This window comes from Nanorana parkeri, unplaced genomic scaffold (assembly GCF_000935625.1).
Source record: "Nanorana parkeri isolate BGI_ZX_2015 unplaced genomic scaffold, ASM93562v1 scaffold13, whole genome shotgun sequence".
NCBI classification, from domain to species: Eukaryota; Metazoa; Chordata; class Amphibia; order Anura; family Dicroglossidae; genus Nanorana; species Nanorana parkeri.
This window is the reverse complement of record NW_017306281.1, coordinates 1,146,966-1,170,387: the sequence shown is the minus strand read 5'-3', so window position 1 is coordinate 1,170,387 and position 23,422 is coordinate 1,146,966. Positions and strand designations below refer to the sequence as shown.

Genomic DNA, 23,422 nt, shown 5'->3' with positions numbered 1-23,422 from the left:
TGTGTGTGTGTGTGTGTGTGTGTCATATGAGAATATATTTATATATGAGTAAAAAATATGAGATTATATTTATATTTCTTAAGAATTCATATTAATGGTGTGCGGGATTTAAAATGATGAATTTAGTGGTCCGTGAGGCCCGAAAGGTTGGCGACCACTGCTATAGACCACTTTGCTGTCAAAGTGTGGGAGACATTTTCAGCGGCACCGTTTCATATTATTGTTTCTAAGAGGACATATAAAATATAATTACCTTCTCCTCTGTAACAGTAACTGTCATATCAGAGAGAAGAAACAATTTTAAGGGCAGTAAATCTGTAATTGTATGTTCCTTTTCATAATTATACTCTATGGTTTCACTCCAAGGTAATCCACCAGATTCATATAACCCTGTTGATGTATAGAATTATGAAGGATTAAAGATTCATCATTTTATAAAATAAAAGGTGTAGCTATTAAAAAAAACAGCAGAGATGCCTCTAGAACATGTACAGGTGCATATATGTGGGGACAGAATAACTTTAATATATGTTATACATTTTTTTGCTCTTAATGAGATTAAAGCTGATCTTCATACAGATATAAAAACACACATTAATGCTGCTTTATAACCATTAATACATCCTTTAATGCATTTTAAAAAATATAAACCATGTATGCACCTGAATTTACTTGTTATTAGCCTCTTGTAGTCCCTGTACATCAGAGCTTGGAAAGGGTAAGAGAGAAGCAGCATAAGGAGCCGATTAGGTGTGTTGCAGTGCAAGGAGCATGCTGATAGAGAGATCAGAGTGCCAGAGAGATGAGCTCATCATTGTTCAGCTTCTCCTTTCACTGTCCACTCATGGGGTGGGGGTGTGGAGGAGACCTGTAAGTGAAGCTGCTCCAGAGAAAGATCAGGTCCCCTACCCTGCCAGGCAGGACTCTACTGTATGGCCAAGCTGTATAAATCGCAGGACTGGATAGACACAATGACCAATATTTTTAGCAGATAAACCAGCTCTGATATATGGATTTCATCGTAAGATACCAACTGCTTTATGTCTATAAATGTATTTTTTTTTACATGGACATGCTCAATATTATAGTTACTGGATTTTTTATGTGTTTTCCACCTGTATTTCCCCTGCACTAAGCATAACCGGGACATAAATAAAGGATTCTACATACTTATTTTACTCCCCTGATGTTTCTGTGCAGCGTTGTGTCAAACTCCATGCTATCTAATTAGCTTTAAAAGTATGCAAGTTGTTTCATTGGAAACCCTAATGCAAAGCTCGTTAGGCATGGCCTCTATACACTGAAGGATCATAGAGCATAGACTTCTATTTTAAAATACAAAGCTGGTGGATTGATGACAACATTCTCCCTGCACAGAACTCCACTTGGGCTCTCCTTTTGAACAATTTCAGTGAACCATAGAAAAAGTTTCTATTACCTCTAGATCAGAAGCTAAGAGGATTCTGTAATAGAAATTGTTATATATGTCGGAGACCTTGGGGAGTGGGTTAGTAAACCAAGCTGGAGTTTAGCTGATAACTAAATTCAAGAACCAAAATATAATATATTGCAGCTTACTAGTCCTTAGATGTGATGGCTGCATCCATTTCCTTTTTTTCAGGCTAAGAACTTTTTAGCAAGTGCAGGAAAATAGCTGCCAGAAATGCTGTGTCCTTGTCACTTCCTGTGAGCTGAAGAGACAGCAAAAACAATTACAGCTTTCTTATGTAGACTACTATGAACAAAGTAAGACATGCTTGAGGTCCAGTTTGTGTGACAACCATGGCTGCCTTCATACATATCCTCAAAAAACTCCACTCGCTTGGCCTACAAGACTCTGCTCTCTCATGGTTCTCATCCTACTTATCTACGCGCTCCTTCAGTGTCACCTACAATTCTAACTCCTCCCCTCCTCTTCCTCTTTCTGTAGGGGTCCCCCAAGGCTCAGTCCTTGGACCCCTCCTCTTCTCCATCTACACCTCCTCCCTTGGTCAACTAATAACCTCACATGGCTTCCAATACCATCTCTATGCGGATGACACTCAAATTTATCTTTCCACTCCACAACTCTCCCCCTCAGTGTCCTTGCCTGTCACTAATCTACTAAATTACATATCAGTCTGGATGTCGCAACATTTCTTAAAACTCAACCTTTCAAAAACTGAGCTCTTGGTATTTCCTCCTGCCCGTGCACCTTCCCCCAACTTTTCAGTTGTGATTGCTAACACAACTATCCAGCCCTCCCCCTCATGCCAAGGTCCTAGGTGTCATCCTTGACTCGGACCTCACCTTTCTTCCCCACATCCAATCACTATCCAAATCCTGCCGCCTTCACCTTCGTAACATCTCAAAAATACGCCCCTTCCTCACCAATGACACCGCAAAACTACTCATACACTCCCTTGTTATCTCTCGTCTTGACTATTGTAACTCCCTCCTCATTGGCCTTCCACTACACAGGATATCCCCCCTTCAGTCTATCATGAATGCAGCTGCCAGACTCATTCACCTTACCAACCGCTCAGTGTCTGCATCCCCCCTCTGCCAATCCCTCCACTGGCTTCCACTCGCCCAGAGGATAAAATTCAAAATATTAACAGTCACCTATAAAGCCATCCACAACTCTGCCCCCGGATATATCTCAGACCTTGTCTCAAAGTATCACCCTAAACGTCCCCTCCGCTCATCCATTGACCTCCTGCTTTCCAGCTCCCTTGTCCACTCCTCCCATACTCGCCTCCAGGACTTCTCTAGAGTCTCTCCCATCCTCTGGAACTCCTTACCCCAACCTGTCCGTCTATCTCCCACCTTGACTGCCTTTAGGCGTTCCCTAAAGACTCATCTCTTCAGGGAAGCCTATCCCACCTCAACCTAACCACTGAACCTTCACATTCTCACATAATTCATTCCCACAGCTACCTCATGTATCATTTCCCCCTCCTCTTTTAGATTGTAAGCCCTCAGGGGCAGGGCCCTCCTTACCATCTTGTCTTGAATTGTATTGTAACTGTAATGTCTTCCTTATATTGTAAAGAGCTGTGCAAACTGTTGGCGCTATATAAATACTATGTAATAATAATAATAATACATATGATAGAGGAGTAAGCGCAGCCACCTGGGTACCCAAAGTATGTTAATTGCTTAAAAAAGAAAATGAATGCCATCACCTCATCTAAGCACTGCTAACCTGCAATATATATATATATACCATTTTTGGTTTTGGGTTTAGATATGCTTTAACATCCACCTTTCACTTTTAAGCATTCAAAGCTCACTTTTTTTAAATGTAGTCAGAAAAAAGTATAAAGAGCATAAGCCAGCACAGAAACAGTTACAAAGGCTTATCAATCTCATACTCACATGGCTGAAATATCACCTTATATTCCTACTGGTGCGACTGATGGAATCCCCAGGGATTCCAAGCTTTCCCTGTAGAATGTGACTCTACACTTCATATTCAATAACATTTTTCACACATCTGTATATACTATGCAGATGTGTGGGATTTATCAAAACTGGAGGAGACAAAATCTGGAGCAGTTGCCCATGCCAGCCAATCATCGTCTCTCTCTTTCATTTTCAAATCTTAGCTGAACAAACTGAAGCGATAAGCTGATTGGTTACCAAGGGCAACTGTTCAAGATTCTGTCTGCTCCAGTTCTGATAAATTACTCCCATTATATTTCATTTCATTGCTGGGGCCTCCTTACCATCTTGTCTTGAATTGTATTGTAATTGTCATGTTTTCCTTATATTGTAAAGCGCTGTGCAAACTATTGGCGCTATATAAATCCTGTATAATAATAATAATAATAATAATAATAGTAGCATATAATTATGTACAGGTTCTTCTCTTTCCCATATCTTATTATAGAAGGTAAAGAAACAAACAGAAGTGAGTAGTGCCAGTGGCGTCACAAGGGGGGTGCGGCCCGCACCCGGGTGACACCAAAATTACTTACAGTCATTTTTGTGTCACCCTCCTCTTCCCTCTTGAAAAGTCAGGCGCTCGGTCATGGACCGAACGCCCGACAGTATCAGGAGAGAGGAGGGGACCCGGCGGCATACCTTATACCGCCGGGTGATTGTCTCCTCCTCTCTCTGCCGGCGCCCATCACCAAGATGGTCGCCGGGAGGTATCAGAATACTGCCGCGCGTGTGCAATGACGTCATCGTGCATGCGCGGTGACGTCTCGGCGGGGTGACACTCGGACACCGCTCCGGGTGTCACCCAGCCTTGTGACGCCACTGAGTAGTGCTACAATACACACATGCTTCAAAGTCCTGTTAGCAAAGACCCTAAAACATGAATGTTAACACAGATGAAAATGTCCCTATGTGTGATAGAATACCCTAATTCAGCCATTTTCAGCCAGGGTGCCTTCTAGCGTTGTCAGGGGTGCTCTTAACATTTTTGCAGGTTTTGGGTTTTTGTCTTAATTATTGTTTGTATCACAATAACAATTATTGTGGTAGACATGTTGTATATATCACCTGGTACAAACTCTCAAATATCCATTTTATTCTAGGTTATAATGAAATAAAACAAAAATGAAATGAAAACACACCAAGTGGGTGAACACTTTTGCAAGGCATTGTATATAATGATCAGGCAAACTGCCAGTGGACTGTAGTTTATCCCTAGCTCTTCTCTAGTTCAATTAACATTACAGACAGATTTGTAACATTTTTGTAAGTACATTGAGCAACAAATATTTTAAAGTTTGTGGTCTTTAAAATCTTTCCATGTCATGGTTGCTATACATCACATATTTTCCACTTTAGCGAGTTAAAACTAAACATTTTAAATTTGACATGCTGCAATCCATCCTTACTTCCTTTTTTATGCTCTAGAATACAATTCTATTACCAGTGTGAAAGTGAGAAGTCAATGCGTTCAGTGGTGGTACATTTTCCTCTGGGGTTGTCAGCTGTCTATTTTTGTACCTTTCATGCTGAAATGACAAAAATATAACACTGGTCAACACACTTTTTCTGGCATAAGGTATTCCAACAGTTTTAAGGTAATTTTGGGGTGCTGATTCCAAATCTGGCACCAGTTTTTGTCTATCACATCAGGTTTTTGAGATATCAAATATTGCATTTTCAATAAAAACAGCAAATTGATGCTCATATACGAATAGCTATACAAGAATAAGATAAGATACTCTTCTTTCATTTTTAAAGAGTGTCCTATTGGGATTGAACCATATATATTTCTGTTGTGAAGTAACACACATTTCAAACTCCTTTTACTACTGTCAATAAAAAGTCTCCATTCACTTAAATCATATGCGGGCAGTCACATATTGAGAAAAAGCTCTTCAACATCATTACAATAAACAAGTTGACCATCTGAATGGAAGTACTTTCGCAGTGCTGCTTCTCTGTTACGATAAAAGGAGACACTAGTGCCAGGTCTGAGTAGTCCTTTCTCTTGCAGCCTGGAAGCCAACAATTCAGCAGACTGCTTTGGCAAATACAAATCTCTTACAAGATCATTCAATTCAGGCTGACTAAACAGAGAAATGTTATCACAATCTGCATCAGATGGCGTATATTCGATCTGAGCATCATCATCATCATCTGTAGAAGCAGGTAAACTGAGGGATTCAACATCAATCTCTGGTAGCTCAGTAAATACAGGCCCAGGTATTTCCTCACAGTGCTCAACTGGTCGTCTGGCAGATGGGATATCTGGGCATTGTAAGTGTTGTTTATTTTTCTTATTGAAACCTTTTACATTGACAAGGCAGAAGTAGCAGTTATCCAAATGGTTTGTAGGTTCTCTCCAAACCATTGGCACACCAAACTTCAGCTTAGCATTCTTTCCTTTAGACCATGATCGCAAAGTTTCAACACAGGTTTTATATTTTCAGCCAGGGTGCCTTCTAGCGTTGTCAGGGGTGCTCTTAACATTTTTGCAGGTTTTGGGTTTTTGTCTTAATTATTGTTTGTATCACAATAACAATTATTGTGGTAGACATGTTGTATATATCACCTGGTACAAACTCTCAAATATCCATTTTATTCTAGGTTATAATGAAATAAAACAAAAATGAAATGAAAACACACCAAGTGGGTGAACACTTTTGCAAGGCATTGTATATAATGATCAGGCAAACTGCCAGTGGACTGTAGTTTATCCCTAGCTCTTCTCTAGTTCAATTAACATTACAGACAGATTTGTAACATTTTTGTAAGTACATTGAGCAACAAATATTTTAAAGTTTGTGGTCTTTAAAATCTTTCCATGTCATGGTTGCTATACATCACATATTTTCCACTTTAGCGAGTTAAAACTAAACATTTTAAATTTGACATGCTGCAATCCATCCTTACTTCCTTTTTTATGCTCTAGAATACAATTCTATTACCAGTGTGAAAGTGAGAAGTCAATGCGTTCAGTGGTGGTACATTTTCCTCTGGGGTTGTCAGCTGTCTATTTTTGTACCTTTCATGCTGAAATGACAAAAATATAACACTGGTCAACACACTTTTTCTGGCATAAGGTATTCCAACAGTTTTAAGGTAATTTTGGGGTGCTGATTCCAAATCTGGCACCAGTTTTTGTCTATCACATCAGGTTTTTGAGATATCAAATATTGCATTTTCAATAAAAACAGCAAATTGATGCTCATATACGAATAGCTATACAAGAATAAGATAAGATACTCTTCTTTCATTTTTAAAGAGTGTCCTATTGGGATTGAACCATATATATTTCTGTTGTGAAGTAACACACATTTCAAACTCCTTTTACTACTGTCAATAAAAAGTCTCCATTCACTTAAATCATATGCGGGCAGTCACATATTGAGAAAAAGCTCTTCAACATCATTACAATAAACAAGTTGACCATCTGAATGGAAGTACTTTCGCAGTGCTGCTTCTCTGTTACGATAAAAGGAGACACTAATGCCAGGTCTGAGTAGTCCTTTCTCTTGCAGCCTGGAAGCAAACAATTCAGCAGACTGCTTTGGCAAATACAAATCTCTTACAAGATCATTCAATTCAGTCTGACTAAACAGAGAATCTGCATCAGATGGTGTATATTCGATCTGAGCATCATCATCATCATCTGTAGAAGCAGGTAAACTGAGGGATTCAACATCAATCTGTGGTAGCTCAGTAAATACAGGCCCAGGTATTTCCTCAAAGTGCTCAACTGGTCGTCTGGCAGATGGGATATCTGGGCTTTGTAAGTGTTGTTTATTTTTCTTATTGAAACCTTTTACATTGACAAGGCAGAAGTAGCAGTTATCCAAATGGTTTGTAGGTTCTCTCCAAACCATTGGCACACCAAACTTCAGCTTAGCATTCTTTCCTTTAGACCATGATCGCAAAGTTTCAACACAGGTTTTACACACTTTGTGAGGACCCCAATTTTTGTCTTGGTCTCCAAGTCGTACTTTAAAGTAGGCAAGATAAACCTTCTTGACAAAGGTATTGATGTTGCGCCTTTGATCCTGCAAAGTGAAGCTGCCACAGATGTAGCAGAAGATATCTGGGTCATTACTGCATTTCCTTCTTTCGGATGTTGTAGCCATTGTTCACGCCCCACAGAAGGAAAATATTAAATAAATGTGGATATCTACAAAAAATTATATTATAAACACACTATCCTAAAAATGCAGCATCATATTTTAACACTAAAGCAGTCACTGACTCGCAACAACTTGCAATCATAAGTGACAAAGAGTTAATTTCGGGTAAAATCAATGGGGTATGCCGGTAGCATAAAAATGAGATGTGATAGAGCAAATCTGAGATCGGATTTCGAATCAGCACCCTGAAATTAGTCTAAAACAGCTGCAAAAGTCCAGGCCAGAAATGTTTTTTGTTTTTTTGTTGACCAGTGTAATCCTACTAAAAACACTGTTATAAACCAGGGCAGATTAATAAAAATCATCAGGTCAAAGTAAAGATAAGGTTAGCTCCAAGCCCTCATAGGTGAGTTTGGGTAAGGGTTAGAACCTCCGTATGGATTATAATGATGTCTGTTTCTCTATCGATATTTCCCCAGGCTAACACCTGTAACTAGGAAGTGAGGGGGAATCTATTCACTGGGGACAAAGACAGCTATAAAAACTTCATAGAGGTTCTAACTTCTAACTCTTCCCTATGCTACAAGGTAGAGATTTCTCTTCACTTGCCATGTTGACCTCCTTGTCATAAGTAAGATGAAATGAGGAGAAATTAACCCAGTGGAAACAGCTATAGAAAAAAGACAATTTCTTTCCCACTCTACTCAAAACTTGGAGATTACTAGAAGACAATGCATTGTATGTGTAGTGATACTATTTGTTAAGACCTGAACTTTATTTACTTGTACTATATATGGCCTCATCTAGCAATGCCTGCAGTCAAGCCATAGGGTGGCTACTTTTGTTTCCCATGTTCCCTGTGTGTGTTGTGAAGTAGTCACCGCTCCAAGCTCACTCCCGTGATGGACTACAATCTCACGTTTGGTTTACTTATTTGTATTGAGATTCTAGTCCATCATGGGAGCGAGCTTGGAGCGGTGACTACTTTACACCACACACAGGGCCCATGCGGAACAAAAGTAGTCACCCTCCAGACGGAAGGGCAGTGTCAGCACCAATTCAGAGATGATTTGAGACTATAAAGCTGAGTGATACACAAATAATATATATTTTTGTTAATATTTAGGATACTTGGATGCATTTTTAAGATTTAACTCCTGAGTTTAGTGTCACTTTAATGGCAATACAATATATGAACACATCAGTTACTTAAAAATAATAGTTGCTTAAGAGATCTTTCCATGTTCATCCAACTCTCAGACCTGCTGTGGGCTCAACCCGACTGCTAATATTATGCAGCTCACCTTTTTTAAGAATAAAATTCTATTGATACATATGAGGATAGAACAGTGACAATACAGAAGGTAGTCACAATCAACATACTGTATTTCAGAATAATACAAAGAACACAAATATATTCCGCTAATACTGTGTAATAAACTGTTGATCCACTGCAAATTAGGGGACCAGTAAGGGCTTGTTCACACCAAATGCAGACCAGATCTGCATGGGTTTCTGCACATGCAGTGCAGTGTGTTTTGACGGGTTTTTGATGCGTCCCGGGCCGTTTAAAAATCAAATAAAAAATTGTATAGCCTAAAATGGGCTTTCAGTGCGTTCCAGAGCGTTTGCATGCGTTTTTGATGCATTTGCATGCGTTTTGGTGCGTTCCAGAGCAGAAAAAATAGGGCACGCAGCAGTTTTTCCACATGCTCTGGAACTGAACACTGTGGTGTGAACTAGAGCCCAAAATACCATTGGTATACATTGAATGCATTTCTGAGGCATTGTGTAACTGCTCTGCATCTGCTCCGCACTTGGTGTGAACTAGCCCTAAGGAGTGTTGATTGCCAACCCCATACTGTCAGAAACAGAGGAGAGGCAAGAGAGCCTGGAAAGGAAAAGGAGGAGTGATGGGGAGGGGCAGCACACTTTCTATTGAGAAAAGGGAATGATTACTAACAGCCACAAACCTTTTTTCCATCAAACAAGGAACGGTATGGTTAATCAAGAAATATATTCAACATGGCACAACTGTTACAGTTGTATTCTCTAGCGTTACGCTGGACAAACTTGCAATTTCCAAATCTAATAAAATCAGATGGTCTGCACATCAATGCTAAATATTCAGGTTAAAAGGGGAACAATTACAGCACTTGTATGAGGATCACAATGAGATAAACTTCATGGTAAGCTCTACAATGCACTGGCTTCTCCGTGCAGTAACAAAATAAACACAGAATCCAATTAATATTTCCCATTCACTGTATTACTTTTTTTTTAGCATTTATCTAGTTTCAACACATATCTCCTCTGCTCTAACCTCCAAATCTGTACTCCAAGGCTGATATTTCTTCTACCATGCTGGTCACAATAGGGAGATTAATGAACCATAGCAACAGAGGTCTGGGAGAACTTGTATGAAAGGAAAACGTCTCTTTAGACAAAATGAAGACGACAGTTTTTTGATGGATTGCCAGCAGTTCTTTGTGTTGTATGTGGGTGAATTCACAAGTATTGATTGCTTATATGACTGAAGCTCCCCCCTCCCCCAACCCCAGTGGCTGCTAGGTTATTATTACACATACAGACAATAGTTACAAGTCATTATATTCCAGCACAAAACACGAAACGTGCTTGTGGTGCCATTAATCTCCAATGGCACCCCAAACGCGGCCAGCAAATCACGCGGTTTTCCGCGTATGCAACCACGCACAGTTGCGTCAGAAAGAACTCGGCCTGTGCATTCCACAAAAAGGGGGCACGTTGCAGGAGCCTTTTTGCTGTGCGGATATGACCCCATTGAAATCAATGCGGCTGTGCAGCAAACGTGGTGCACACGGGTCCATGTTCCCTGGATGTGTGGCCTTGGAACACGCAGATGTGAACCATGTGAACCAGGGATCATAATAAAGAAGCTGAATGGATGATCACATCCTCCATGTAGACTTTACAGTTAGAGAAATGCAATTTCCATAACCTACACCAGGATCACAAACCCACGGTAGCAAGCAAAAGAAAACAACCTCAGAACCCATTTTTCTCTTAAGAAAATTTCTAAGACTTCAACAGTGTCCACTGTTAAAGTTTTAGAAATTATCTCATTTTGACTTTACTACGTTCCATGCCTACATTTTGCCCATGGCCACAAAATAATATGGAATCAAAATTTGGAGTCATACCTCCTAGGTTTCAGTAGTATGGCTACTTTGATGTCTAGGTGAACTTACAAGGACAAATGACCCTAAGAGATTTACTTGCAGTAGCTTAAGCTGGGTATACACTGGTAGATTTTTGTGCAAACGTTTTTGCAAATAATGTCGTCTTTCGAAAATCAGAAATCAGAAAAATGAATGTTGTTAGACATTTTGCTCGATTTTAATAATTGATTTTAGAATAAATGGAGTTTCATGAACGAAAAGTTAATTCACTGTTAGAATTTTGTTTATTTGTAAAAAAAAGTTTCCATCCTGCTACTTAATTTTTTCTGTCACTATAATCAAAAGTGATCATTGACTTGAACTTATTCAATATTAGAAAACCGAACGAATGTTCTGAAAAAAAAAAAAAAAATCATACAAAATGATCTTCATGCATACTCAGATTTAGAAGTCACCTGTGTTGAGAAAGTCTCAAGCAATGACCAAGACAAGAAGATGTATCCTGGTCCTCCAGGTTGGAAGTAGGGATGGGCAAACTACTCTGTTCACGTGTATAATTGAAATCTGCAAACCTGATGTGTCAAACCATTTTCAGAATCCCTTTATGACTCTATACGTAGCTTAGAGGTCAAGTAGAATTTTACTGTTGCAGACAAATAGGGATAATACTTATTTTATATTTGTTGCATGTTCTCAGTCACATAGCACGGCATAACTTCAGGGGTAATTCCAGGTCTGGCATAAGAAGTAGTTTATAGCAAAGTGAGAGGACATGGTGCACCGAACCAGGCGGTGAGCATTCCTGTTTCTAAAACAGTGGGCAGGCAAAAGAAGACGAAGGAGGTAGGGAAGAGAAAAAAATGATATAATTGACATAGTTTCCAAAAATCCAAGGGAAGAGAGCCTGATCTTGTGACATTTCCACTAACGATGGCCACGTAGATCCACTAAGGAATGAGAAACCCGAAAGAGTTCAGTGTGTTGAACAGTTCCCACCCCTAGGCAGCCGGGTGCCGCATTGGAATTCCTTTAAGCACAGACACTCTTTGAACCTAATGGATGTCCTTAATTAGATAAGAGCTTGATCATCCCAAACAATGGTCACTCCAGACAGCCTGCTGCCTATAATGAACACAGGGTCACTTAAATGTAATGTCAGGGGAAACATGCAGTATTTTCACTCCACACATAAACCTAGGATAATAGTTCCATGTAACCCCAAGAGGTCTGATGGGGGTCTCCATAGTTCTAGGTGCATAGTCAGTAGGAAGGAGGCTAGCCCTCAGGCTCCTCCAGCAGCCCCAGTGACGGTTCAGTCCGTCACAGGGGGTAGGGGAGGGAGAGAATCATCTGGCATGAAGAGCTAAATGGGCAACCTGCCATGTTGGGCCAAAGTAGGGTGCAGCCTAATATGTCGGGGAAGGGGACCAGAACACCAAGGTAGAGTCCGGAGTTAGAGAATTTAGGAATTAGAGAGAAAGCCTGCTCTAAAGTAACCTATAATTTCAAAGTACTATGCCTGCACCAATCTACAATGTGAGACAAATGTGCAGCTAGGTAGTACAAATAGATATCGGGAAGGGCTAGACCACTGTGTTCTTTGGGCCTGCGTAGCCGCGCAGGAGAAAAAAGTGCAGCGAACGGCAATAGGAAGTGTTTGCAGAGGGATGCTCCCTCCTTTCGTTCTATTCTTTTTTCCCTTATCCTCTCCCATTTTTCTCATACTCTCTTTTCCTTCCTATACTTTTTTTCTGTCTCTCCTCTGCGACTATATCTATGTAAGATATAAGCACAATGGGCAGAGAATAGTTGGCAATAGTTGGCAACTCATCATCGATTAGTGAGAGAGAGGAGAGAGAGAGAGATAATTTTTTTAATACAACCAATCGATTAGTTGAAAAAATAACCGGGCAACTAATCGATTATGAAAATAATCGTTAGCTGCAGACCTTGTGTCCACCCACATGTCTTATAATATGCTTGGATGGCGATTTGAAGTATCTGTACACTATAAAGCACTACTTTGTTCTGTCTTTCAATAAACAATGATTATGTAAAAAAAAGGAGGCCATAGCCTTTTATAGACTGTGGCTCTATGGAGTAAGTAAAGAGTATTCTGTTGGGGACAGGAAGATGTGTATTCAACATTGAACATTCTTATGTAGGGTATCTGCAATTAGAGATGCCACTATATCAACTAAGTGACTGACAACTTATAATTAGAGACAACACCCCCATAGAAAAATGATATTGAAAGTCTAGAAAACTATTTATTCAACCTACTTGACAAATAGGCAGCTCTCCTCTGTCCTGGTCCTCAATAAACTCATAGCGAACACGGTAATTAATTGTAGTAACGGGATATTCGCCTGCATTTTGTGGTTCTGTGACATTGCTTGGATTTGGAATTCCGTGAACTTTTCCAATGTGCACAAACAATGTTGCTTTATTAGTCAGAGACTCTGCAAGAAGAGCATTAATATGTTATAGGCATTGTCCAGCAATAGATGTGTTGCTGTATAATGGATACAAGGCATCATTACATGTCCAAGACTATTAATTACTATTCTTATACTAATAATTATATTATTCAATATTTACATTTTCAATATTTATTTTTGTATTACATTTCCAAAAATATAAAACAGAAAAGTATATCAGTACACATCAGCAACAATCAGAATTCAAAAATCCTGTCAAGTGAAGAGCTAATAAAGTCCATTGGGGACAGGAGGCATTACAGAAACACAGTATAGGGAAACGTAAAATATAAACACAATGGGCAGGTCAATTTTGATAAAAACAACTGGTCCCAGAACACATGAGGTTAAAACCAAATGTTTTCTTCATGAGGGGCGTTTACCCTTTGCTGGATCCCTAGTGCTCTTCTAAATTGTATACTAGAAAGGAGGAAGGACTGAAATTAGATGGAGGAAAAGATGAAATGAGAAAGGATGAAGAAGCGTCAAAGCCTCTCTTGAGTAGCCGCCCAGTAGTGTAACTGAATGTTAGAAAGTTAAGTATGTCCTCGAGAGATCAGGGTGCACATACTGGAGTCAAAGATCCCAAAACTTGAGAAACTTCTTATGTGGGTTGGTGAGAATACTTGCCAGTTTTTCATTCATTAATATGGCATTTATTCTCCGTTGTGTCTCTCCAAAAGAAACAAACTGTTTCTTCCAAGCGTGTGATATTGTCTGTTTATCCGCCATAAAAATATGAGTTGTTAAAGCAACAGGAGGGCTGTTTGAGGTGTAAAAGGGCAAAGCATGGGTCTTTAGGTAACCAAATGTTTAAGACAGCTGTCAAGTGTTTAAATATTTTGTTCCAAAATTGAATTATGGATTGAACATTTTGATTTATCAGAAATAGGAGGATAAATCAAATGTATCAGAAATAGGAGGATAAAATCACACCATCTTCTTTATCCTTAAAAATATAAGGACATGCATATTAGGTAATGGAATCATGATCTGCCAAGTGAGGTAACACATGACAATCAATCAGATGTCGTCTTAAAATGATCTTACAGCATACATACATTACTATTAGTCTTTGCCCTGTTTTTTTTGACTGTTATTTATTCTCTAATTAAACCAGATTTAAAAAGCTATCAAAATTATGCATTAAAAAAATGTCTTGCATCTACCCATACCTTGCTAAAGAAGCACCATATAAATGAATTCGCTTATCAATCAATACGGTAGTCGTGTCCTTTCAGGATGATTTAATTATATTTACCAGGACATTTACTGGTTACTTAGCTGTCACTGCCTCAGTCAGCAACAAATGCCAGATAAAAGTAAAACTATTATAAATAAAGTACGGAGGCTGTCATTGCTGTAATCCTTCTAAAAATTCTAGTTTCCTGGCTTTATCTGACATTACTATTTGACTCACGGACCATGAACATGCCGGAAGTGAGTGTTAAATAAGCATTACTAATACCAATATCTTTTTTCTAGTTAGTGAAGCAGTTTTCATAAATACCCATAAATTGACACTAAATGCAGGATTTAAATCTTAAAAATGCATTCAAGGAACTTAACTATTAACAATACTGTACCTTATTTGTGTATCGCTTAGCTGTAGATCCTCAAATCATCTCTGAATTGGTGCTGAGACTGTCCTTCCTTCTGGAGGGTGGCTACTTTGTTCCCCATGGTCCTTGTGTGTGTTCTAAAGTAGTCGCCGATCCAATCTCGCTCCTGTGATGGACTACAATCTCAATACGAATTAGCTAACCAAATGTGAGATTGTAGTCCATTCCCATCTCAGAATGTTGGGAGGTATGGAAGCCTGTTTTTAAGACTAGTGTTTAGTGTGTTATTTCCATATTGTCATTGTTCTAATGTAATGCAAGTTCATATTACTTTAAAGAATGATGGAATATGAGACGTCATCGCGCAAGCGCGGCGATCTTCTGATACCTGCCGGCGGCCATCTTGGTGATGCACGCCGCCAGAGAGAAGAAGGGACAGTCACCCGGAGGGATAAGGTATGCCGCCGGTGTCCCCACCTCTCTCCCGATACTCTCGGGCGTTCAGTCCATGACCGAGCGCCCAACTTTTCAGAGGGGGGTGATCACCAAAATGACTATCAGTCATTTTGGTGTCACCCCTCCAATGGTGTCACCCAGGTGCGGGCCGCACCCCCCTTGTGACACCACTGCCTATAAATCAATCATTGGTGCTCAGCTTGTGATGCCTGCAGACATGCAGAGCTACTTTGACAGCCCGCATGAAAGTAGAATATTTTCTCACACATTGGACCACATTACTACTACTCTGTACAAAATGCTGGTCATAAATGCTGGTATAGTTGACATGTTGCTGCTTTTCCCTGCTGGTTTACAGAAGTCTAGTGGCTTCAGTATGGTACTGCTGGTATTTCACGGTGTAAGTTTCTGTATGCTAGCAGTAAAGGTGAAACATTATAGTTGCTGTTTGCTTTCTTGCTATGCTCTATTGTACTATGTGTGGGCTTCAGAGGTGTTGAGGACTGCATCTGAAGCCCCCACAATGTAACTGATTGAAAAGATAATAATAATATTAATAATGTACACTCTTTCAGGAAGTTGGTATTTGCACAGGAACTTCAGAGACTCCAGTGGCACTGGAAGCTGCAATAAAAGGATGCTGCATCACATTATGGCCACCTTGTATGCAATGGTGGTCTTAGTGTATCAGTTTAACCCAGTCTCACCTTTTTGCTCAAACAGTCCAGCATACTTGTGTTTTTCATCTGGCAGTATTGAAATATCATCCAGTACACAGAGCTTTTTTAAACTGTCTATAGTGTAGCCTCGATAGGCAGGAATAAAGGTCAGAGGATTACCCTGCAATACCAGGATACGCAGTTTATGCAAGGTACAAAGTCTGGAGATTAGGTCAAAAAGGTCTGTGAGGTCATTGAAACTGAGGTCCAGGGAAACTAAAGTTGGCCTGAAAGACAGATATGGCTTTTAGTTCATAAAATAGAAATATGCAATCAAAAATGTTTTTTTATTTTTAACATAGAATGGGTGCAGTTATACAGTAAGATAAGTACATAGTCCATAGCATCTTAATAGCAGTAGGCACTACGACATCTACTAATGTTGGCTAATAAATTAATTCTATCTTGAGGACCAATCTAGAAGGCTTGAGAACACAGTCTATAAACACTCTATAAAAAACACTAATATAGTGCGGTTTGTTACTAACATTAACACAGGAGTTATTGGTCTTTCTGAGTCCCCCTGTAAGCTTTATTCACTGTTAGTAGATCCATTATTTTTTAATTTCTTGCAGCAGGCAAAGCTATCCACCAAACTTGATAGTTACAGGGTTGGGACAAAAACTCATTTAATTGTGGGTTTTAAAATGATTTAAACCTTTTTTGCAAAAGAAAACAACTTTTGTGTACCTGCTTAAAAAGTGCTAGCTTGAGTTGTGCTTGTTTGTATTTAAAGGAGAACTATGAGGCGAGTAAAACCGTCACTTGTCGGCTCAATAGATCGGGAAGTGAGGGAACACATATCGTCGCTCGCTCACTTGTCGATCTATCCCTGCAGAGTCTGTCACTCACGGCTCCCTGCAGGGATTCCGCCCCTCCCCTGTCCGATCCTCCAGCGCTGAGTGGCGGAACATATGGGGGAGGGGGCGGGTACAGCTGGCTCTGCCTATAGATAGGCAGAACCAGCTATCAATCCCGCAGCTGGGTAGATCTTGACAGTAAATTCTGGATCTGTCCCGGCTGCGGCGTCTCAGTATACCGCGAGCCGTAGCTTGCGGTATACTGAGCTTTGGGTGATGGGAGGACGCTAGTTTATATCCTCCCGTTACCCTTAGGAAAACTATGGGGAAAAGCCCTGACCCCATAGCTCTCCTTTAACTTCAAGTCCATTTTTAAACTACATGGGAAATATTTTTTTTTTCAAAAGTTTCGGTACTTTTTTCATTATATAGTAAAAAATTTAAATCCCAGTGGTGATTAAATACCACCAAAAGAAAGCTCTATCTGTCCCCAAAAAATAAAACTCATTTCGGTACAGCATTGCATGATTGAATAAGTGCCAGGGTACCGCAGCGCTGAATACTGAAAAATGGCCTGGACAGAAAGGGGGTTTAACACCCCAGTCAGCAAGTGCTTAAAAAGGAATCTTTGTAGCACCTCTGACTACTAGTTTTTATTTAATGGGATTGAGACAAGATTTTATTTATATATTTTGAAAAGCAGTCGTGCTTACAGATCCCACTAACTCAATTTAGGTTACCGGAGATGTATCCATTAAATATCAAGAGAACAAATCTATTGTATTTTTACATGGAAGTAAGTAATGTTGGTTCATGAGCCAACATTACTTTTTGATCGATCAAAGAAATTAACGATTAATCGACGGCACACCAGACAATATCTCACGGCACACTAGTGTGCCGCTGCTCTAGATGACAGCTGTGTATGAATAGAGAAATTATTCAATTACATTGAGCTCTGCATGGTATCATAAGCATCGCATACACTATGTTGCACACTGTCATGTCCATGGGGTGCCATTACCATATTTTAAATTCATGCTGCCTAAAGCATGTGAATGATTATACCCTTTTATATATACTCCCTCACTCTTGTGTGATATGATTTTTTTTTTAGACCTCCTTCTCAGATAATTCTACAAATTAGACAAATCCAAAAGGCACATACTGACAAATATACACCAAGGACTAATGCACACCACACAATGCAAAGTATTGTGTGCATAACATGCATGCACAAATGTGTGTTGTAAATGGGCGTTGCAATGCATGGTTATTATTGTTTTATTAATTTGTATGCAGCACATCGGAATATGCTGCACAAAAATGCACCATGTCCTACTTTTATTCAGTATAACAGAAGCCATTGGACCTAAGGCAAATTGTTCTTGCCCTTATTCTTGCATTGGGACTGCACTGGGCAACGCTGCTCAACACAGCCTAATGCTGCTGGTGTGAATGAGCCCTTATGTTTTAGAAGCTGGCCTTGTTTTCTGAAACTTATATTCTTACCAGAAGTCTGCTGTCAGGTATGTACTTTCTGAAGAAAGCTGAATCTTGTTATGGGCAAGGCCCAGATGCTGCAACACCGGAGGAGAATTTAAAGTAAGATCTTGTAAGCTTGAAATGTGATTTGAACACAACTCCAACACCTGAAACATATCATAAGAAACAAGGGTGAAGCTTGATTTCACTGAAATTAGTTTTACTGACAGCAAAATCTGCAAAAAAGTTTTGTTGTACATTTTTACCTTCAGTGTCCGTGGAAGATTGCAGGAAGAGACTGTTGTTAATTTATTAGCACTTAAGACAAGTTCTTCAAGATTGTGAAATTTCAGCAGCTCATCATCCACTTCTGTTACCTGTATAAGGAAAAGAAGACAGACGTGACAGCGGATTACAGTCAGGAAAAGGATTTACATGCACCTGTCAATATAGAAATACTTATGATACAATTTGCATGATAGCCAGGCAGTTAGCATTCTCAAAAGGAGAGTTCAGCAGTGGCAGCCTACATAATTCTCTCAAGACAGGTGTACCTTACGAGTGCACTGCAGTACAGTGTAACCCCACAGTCTCTTCTTCTTGGAATATAGCCAATACAGTCCAGCTCTGTGCTGCCTTCCCTAGAAGCAATAGATCACTACACTATTGTTCCTTTGGCAGGATCGCAATAAACTGTAAAAATAAGCTGAAATGACTACCTGTCTTAATCAATTATTATTAGGGATTATTCAATATAGGTGTGATTATCACTAAATACCTGTACAGTTTTTTATGACTTCATTTTACATTTTGACTATTATGGGGTTTGTCTAGCAGGAAAAAAGGTTAAAGGAGACAGAAATATGGAGGCTGTCATTGGTGACCGTCAAGCTGTTTCAATTAATTTCATATCTTTTAAAAAATGAACTCCAGGATTTTCAAAAGTTAACCCTTGAAGTGGGGCTACCCCCGCACTGCAAAGGTAATGGCTTGTTTTGGTTTAGAGTTACAAATAAAGAAAATATACACCGAGTGGCCAGATTATTATGACCACCCCATCAGTACTTTGTTGGGCCACGAGATGACTCCACGAGATTACTTTGTTGGGCCGCCTCGTGACTCCACGAGATGTTGAAAGGTGATGCGAGGAATCTGACACTGCACTGTTGCCCTTCTGTTGTCTTGTACCAGTCTTGCCACTCTCCGTTCTGCCCTAACATTGACTAGTCGCTGACGGCCACAATTCGCACGTTCAGACCCAGATTTTCAGCTGACGATCCAGTCTTTAAACACTTTAACAACAGCTGCTCTTGAACATTTAACAAATTCTGCTGTTTTGCTGATACTCGCTACATGGCTCCGAGTGCCAACAATCATCCCACGTTCAAAGGCTGTTAAATCGCGTTGTTTACCCATATCTTCAGAAAAAATCACTTCTACTGTCGTGTTAAACAGCCTGCTTCCCTATTTATATTGGTCTGGCCCTCTAGCAACTTCAGCGCAAAATTATAGCTAATTTGCCTTCAAACGTCAGGTGGTCATAATAATCTGGCCACTCAGTGTACATGCCGCCTGGCTTCTAGACTGGTCCTGGTCCCCGGGGCTCCAACGGTCTAAGGACCCATTAAGTCATCACGTCTAACAGGTCTATTACACGTGAAGAAGCTGGAGGATATATCACAGCCGAATAGAGGGGGAGAGAGGTTAACCCTTGCAGTTCGGGGGTAGCCCCACTGCATAGGTTAACTGTTGAAAATCCTGGAGTTCTTCTTTATGTTCCTGACAGGGATTAGATCAGCAGTTTTGATTTTCCTACTTGATTTTTCTATGTTGGTGACTTAAAGTATTAACATCAAAGACAAGCAGACAACTAGCATTTTCAGAAGGAGTTTGATAAAAACAGCCCCCACGTTTCTCTCAGTACAGGTTTCCATTGAAAAAAACATGACTTGCCACTGTTATGTGTGGGCATCCCTGTTCAGAATTCCCAGTGATCAGCTGTTTTAGGAGCACCGGCAAGCAGCCCCAAGGCTACCACCAGGAACAGCTACACTGTTTACTTCGCTGCAGTGCTGCTGAGCTATTCCTTTTTAGTGTAGTGGACTTTCAAGTTCATCAAAACACATAGGACTTCTATAACCAGGCTGTGCCCTACAGGAGAAAGTGGTGCTCTCTAAGGGTTGTAGCCTTGCAATGTCTTGGCAATGCTATTAAAGCAATTGATTGGCGGAACTTCTAAATTACAAGACCCATGCCCATCAGTAACTTGGGGAAGGAGAGTGGCCTGTGAAGATTTCTTCCACTTTCCGTAAAAATAGAAATCCCCTTCTACTCATTTATATCCAAAGCAAGACTGATGACCTGTTTACTGCTCTGGCAGATCAAACTCTTTATGGCATTTAGACATTAGCATGAGATCGCTGCAATATCTATCAGCTCTTTCAAAGACAGGAAACCAAAACATTGACACTAAATTATATTTAGAGATTTCAAACAATCTTTCATTACAGTCTATACACAGATTATTTATTATTTATTCCAATGTTTTTCTTTAAACAGCAACATTTCTAAAATGCACACTCCTGGCTCACATCTACCCACCTCCTGGTCTACCACTCTTATACATCTGAAGTATGAATGGATGAACTGTTCAGTAATAACGTCAGGACATGTGACTGCCAGCTCCCTAATGCGCTCAGCCTCTGGACTGCATCCGTCATCCAGCTCCCAAGGTGAACCATGCTGAATCAGAAGGTCTTTCAGATTGTCCTGACTCTCCTCTTCTGGATCACTGCTTTCCCAGTCTGAACAGGGAGATTTTCTATTCAGAAGACTGGACTTGTTCTGGAGGAAATTAAACCAAATATTAGCTTCAGGAAAGATGCACGTTGTATATTTTAGTTCACATAAATTAATTACAGTTTAGAGTAACTCCATCCATAAAAAAGTGGTTTTGTACACCAACCAACACACCCAAATCCCATGGTATTTAGAGAGGGTGTTTTGATCATCATGTGACAGTTCTTCTATATTGCAATACTGGTCTACCCTTATCACCTATTCCCCTTAGGTTGCTGCTGCTGCTCAAGTATTTAGGAATAAAACTATATGTGGCATTAAAAAAAATAGGGTAAGTTAAATATATAACAATCTATGGTCTACGGCACCGCTTAAAAGTATGCATGTCATAGAATGTCATAGATTTTAAGGGGGGATCCCATGCAAAAATACACAAAAATGTGGGTTTTCCCCTTCACATCAAAGTGCCCCCTTCAAATCAAGACCACCCCCCCTTCACATTAGAGTTCCCCTTTTACACCAGGAGCCCCCTTAACATCAATCTTCATTGCCCCCCTCACATGACAGTGCCACTACTCCAAAAATTTGAGGCACCCCTGAGAAGACCAGGGACACCCTGGTTGATAAAAGGCTCGCTTAAGGATTCCATTATGTATTGGATCTTTTGGATCACTGGGTATAAGCACCAAATATTTGAGTAAGAGCCTGTCCATCCACACATGAGGCAGGATAAAACTGTAAGGTGCCTCTCTCAAAACACCAACCTGGAAGATAAATAGCACCAGACCCTTCCACTCCATTTATGCCCTGGATAAGGTGTGGGAATATTGGGAAGGGACCTTTATGTGTTTGCCTGCCCTCATTGTAACAAGTAACATATATACCTCCAGACCTGGTGAATTGTTAAAAGGATTTTTTTAAATGCCTACCAAGCCACCAAAGAATAACTGAAAAAAAAGCAACACTGTTATCCAGAAAAAAAAAGATTAAAAATTTGTTGACTATTCCCAAACCTCCACCCCACTGGATTTAATAACAAAAGTTCAAGAAAAAAAAAAAAAAGAGTAATATCCTGTATCTATAACGTATGCCCACGGTCTGTATATCCATTGCTATTTTGTATTGCTACATGGTGTGTTAGGATATACCGTGGTATAAAAAAAATAAAATATAACAGGAGTGATTTTCCCTGTGTTGGGGCGCATCAAAATGAACACGGTGTTCTAATGCAGCGCTCTGCAATGCACGGTAAAGCTTGTTGTGGTACATGTGTTACCATAGTGCAGAGGTGGGCAACTCCGGCCCTCCGGCTGTTGTGGGACCACAAGTCCCATGAGGCATTGCAAGACTGAGAGTTACAGGCATGACTCTCAGGGGTAGAGGTATGTTGGGGTTTGTATTTAAAGCACAGCTGGAGGGCCCACTGTGCAATTTAGTGTGACTGGACCCCTAGCTTGTGTTCACACCTGTGTGATGCAACATCGCATGTGAATTGGAGCACTTTTTTTTTTTACACGTTACTGTGCATAATGGTAGGTAGGACATTCGTTTGAATGATTACAAAAAAAGGGTCATGCACTTCTTTGGTGCAATTTAAGCACAGTAGGCAGCACAACTAAATAAATGGGCTTCCCAACGTAACACATGCAAAAATGCGATGCTATGCATGTGTGGAGCTGCATCACACAGGTGTGAACCAAAGCTTAGAAATAATGGCACCGCAGCATCATGCCAGCGTCACATGAGATCACATGGTCCCTCATCGCATAGATGTGAACAGGGGGCTTAGATGCACTTTGAAATAAACAGTTTAGCAGAGGGACAGAATGTAAAAGACAATTTTCTCTATCTGTATGTGACTATTAGAAAGAGATATTTATTAATATTAGAAATTAACGTCAATCTCTATATGAGAATTTAGAGCTGAGAAGAGAAGTGATATGCTTTACCCAGCTCCCAGGAGCACAGGGGAAGGAGTGTAAACCCAGGGCTCTCAGCTGTCTTGTCAGAGCTTCATAGACGGTGGTGCCTGGCATGGTGTTCTTTCTGCAGAGTCAATATCCCTGTATGTGAACAGCTCAGTCCGCAGGGTGAAGCACGTGTATCACAGGAAACATTGCTGCCTGGAAACAGCGTCATGTTGCTTAGCAACCCCCAGGTCCTGGGATTCGGTCAGTTCATGAATGGCTCCATTGTATTCCTGTGATCTTCACCAAACAGGATTTACTTCTCACGTTTGTAAATAATTTACTGTCTCAGATGTTCTTATCGTTCTCAGTGCAAGACTTAAAATGAACACAAATTACAATGTTTAAGAACATAAATTCATAAAAGTCTATCCACTTTTATTTAACTTTAAGTATGCTATGTACTTAAAGTAGAAGTCAAGGCAAACCTTTTTGTTTACGTGGAT

The 23,422-nt window shown here is 40.1% G+C and overlaps 1 protein-coding gene across 1 annotated transcript in view; it reads right to left on the bottom strand.

Annotated features, from left to right (window-relative positions):
• LRRC43 (leucine rich repeat containing 43) overlaps positions 1–23,045 on the bottom strand; it is a 28,842-nt gene extending 5,797 nt beyond the window's left edge. Inside the window, exons 1-11 of the mRNA XM_018556789.1 lie at positions 22,959–23,045; positions 20,812–21,054; positions 18,477–18,587; positions 18,238–18,377; positions 15,914–16,152; positions 12,992–13,170; positions 7,002–7,469; positions 6,378–6,462; positions 5,495–5,586; positions 4,871–4,955; positions 254–390 (exon numbers count right to left, since the gene is read on the bottom strand). Of these exons, the coding sequence (XP_018412291.1) occupies positions 254–390; positions 4,871–4,955; positions 5,495–5,586; positions 6,378–6,462; positions 7,002–7,469; positions 12,992–13,170; positions 15,914–16,152; positions 18,238–18,377; positions 18,477–18,587; positions 20,812–21,054; positions 22,959–23,045 (1,866 nt within the window). The remainder of the gene's footprint in view (positions 1–253; positions 391–4,870; positions 4,956–5,494; positions 5,587–6,377; positions 6,463–7,001; positions 7,470–12,991; positions 13,171–15,913; positions 16,153–18,237; positions 18,378–18,476; positions 18,588–20,811; positions 21,055–22,958) is intronic.
• Positions 23,046–23,422: the final 377 nt, after the last annotated feature.